The 1,852-nt window shown below is 29.1% G+C and overlaps 1 protein-coding gene across 1 annotated transcript; it reads right to left on the bottom strand.

Moving 5' to 3' along the window:
• Positions 1-742: 742 nt before the first annotated feature.
• Positions 743-1,548, bottom strand: LOC104774111 (agamous-like MADS-box protein AGL80). Its single transcript, XM_010498780.2, has one exon. The coding sequence runs from the start codon at positions 1,514-1,516 to the stop codon at positions 887-889; it is 630 nt and encodes a 209-aa protein (XP_010497082.1). The 5' UTR covers positions 1,517-1,548; the 3' UTR covers positions 743-886.
• Between the last annotated feature and the right edge of the window lie 304 nt (positions 1,549-1,852).

The raw sequence follows: 1,852 nt of genomic DNA on the forward strand, positions 1-1,852 counted from the left end.
TAATTCAAAAATAAAGAAATTATTGTAGAAACTAACAAATCTTGATTTTTATAGTAATTAAAATATAATAATTTTTCTATATTCAAAATGGTTTAAAATTGTAAAAATCTTGATTTACGTGTTTTGGTCAATTTTACTTTTTAAATTGCCAAGAGAATATGTAATTTTTTTATTTTTTGGCGAGATTAGTTCCTATTTACGTTAACTTAGCCCAAAAAAATTATAGAATAAATATTTTTTTTTTAAAAAAAAACATAGTAAAGAATTGTAAAAATCTCGATTTACATGTTTTGGTCAATCTTACTTTTTAAATTGCCAAGAGAATTTGTAATTTCTTTGTTTTTTGGCGAGATTAGTTCCTATTTACGTTAACTTAGCTAAATTAGTTTTAGTTTTAGTGTTAGTAAACCTTTATAAAAGTTTTAAATTTGACTTTCATTTTCTCTGGTTTACAAAATCATATTCAACCCGAAGATACTGACAGTTTTAAAAATTATTTTATAGTTTTGAAGATTATATATCCTTAATTAAATTAATGAAACATTGAAGAAAACAACCAAAAGTTGGGGATTAATAAAATTGTCTCTCATAATCCTAGCTCTTGATTTTTAGATTCACTGATAAACATGTTTTAAGTACTTATTTGATGTAAGAGTTTATCCAACTTCGATCGTTTTTATGGGTAAAGTTTAATAAATAACTTCGTTAGCAAGATAACATCATGGGCAAAACATTTATTAAATAGAGAAAATGAAATTTCATTCATGACAAAATACAACAACATGTCAAGACCAACCCAAACATGTAACTAAAACAAACATAACTCAAATATAAAGGTTTATTGAAAATTTAAGTAACAAAAACTTAAGATACAATCAAATTCTGATCACCACTGTTTCTTATTCAGATCCAAATCCATATTGGTGTTCTGAATCTTTTCATGAAATCCAACAGATGAAGATCCCATCTCAATCATAGGCATGACACTTGATGTTGTAGCGACATCAATAGGAACTAGGGACGAAGATGATTCATCATCGTTCCTCTTCAGAATCTCCATCCTACGATTAACATCTTTGAGATATTGTTCAATGACAGAACTAAAATCTCGAAGATCACTTTTCGGGAGATGAGAAACCAAAGTTCTGGCACTAAGACAATCAAACATGATGTTTTTCATCTCCAGCTCTTTATTCTCTCTCCATGCCTTCCTCCAAGACTCTGTGGCTTTGGTGATCCTTTGTTTGAGAAAGGTCTCCTGGTTCACCATCTTCTTGGTCTTGTCCATCACCGACATCATCATCCACTGGGACACAACCTTGTCAGCCGCCTCTCTCGATGGCCACACCTCCGGGTTCGACTCGTACGCACTGTTGACGATAACACAGATGGGGACGTCACATAGAGTTGCCAACTCATGAGCTTTCTTCAGAACACCTCTTTTTCTTTTCTTGAATGTTGATTTTCTTGCTGTCTCATTTTCAATGAAAGCCATTTTCACTTTCTTTCTCGTCATTATTTTTTTTTTATTTTTTTATTTTGCTTTTGTTTTTGATATTTGTTATATTTTATGAAGGGACTAGTGCTCCTTATATATATATAATCTGATTGTTTGAGATAAGGAAATTTTATCACAATTAAAAAAAGAAAAGAAAATTTATCACAATTCAAACATATACAAATCTATATCATACCTTGTAAAAGATATCATAATTGGTAATAACTGAATGGAAAGAAATATTTATATTTATAGAAGTAAATTTACTATTCAACTATGGGTAATTGTTTTTACTTTTATTTACTAATTTTTTTCTTTTCTAGTTTACTATCAAGGAGTCTGAATAGATTTTTT

This window comes from Camelina sativa, unplaced genomic scaffold (assembly GCF_000633955.1).
Source record: "Camelina sativa cultivar DH55 unplaced genomic scaffold, Cs unpScaffold01561, whole genome shotgun sequence".
Taxonomy (NCBI): Eukaryota; Viridiplantae; Streptophyta; class Magnoliopsida; order Brassicales; family Brassicaceae; genus Camelina; species Camelina sativa.

Excerpts from the sequence above, each read along its gene's own strand:
- LOC104774111 (XM_010498780.2), bottom strand. The coding sequence starts at position 1,516 with ATGACGAGAAAGAAAGTGAAAATGGCTTTCATTGAAAATGAGACAGCA.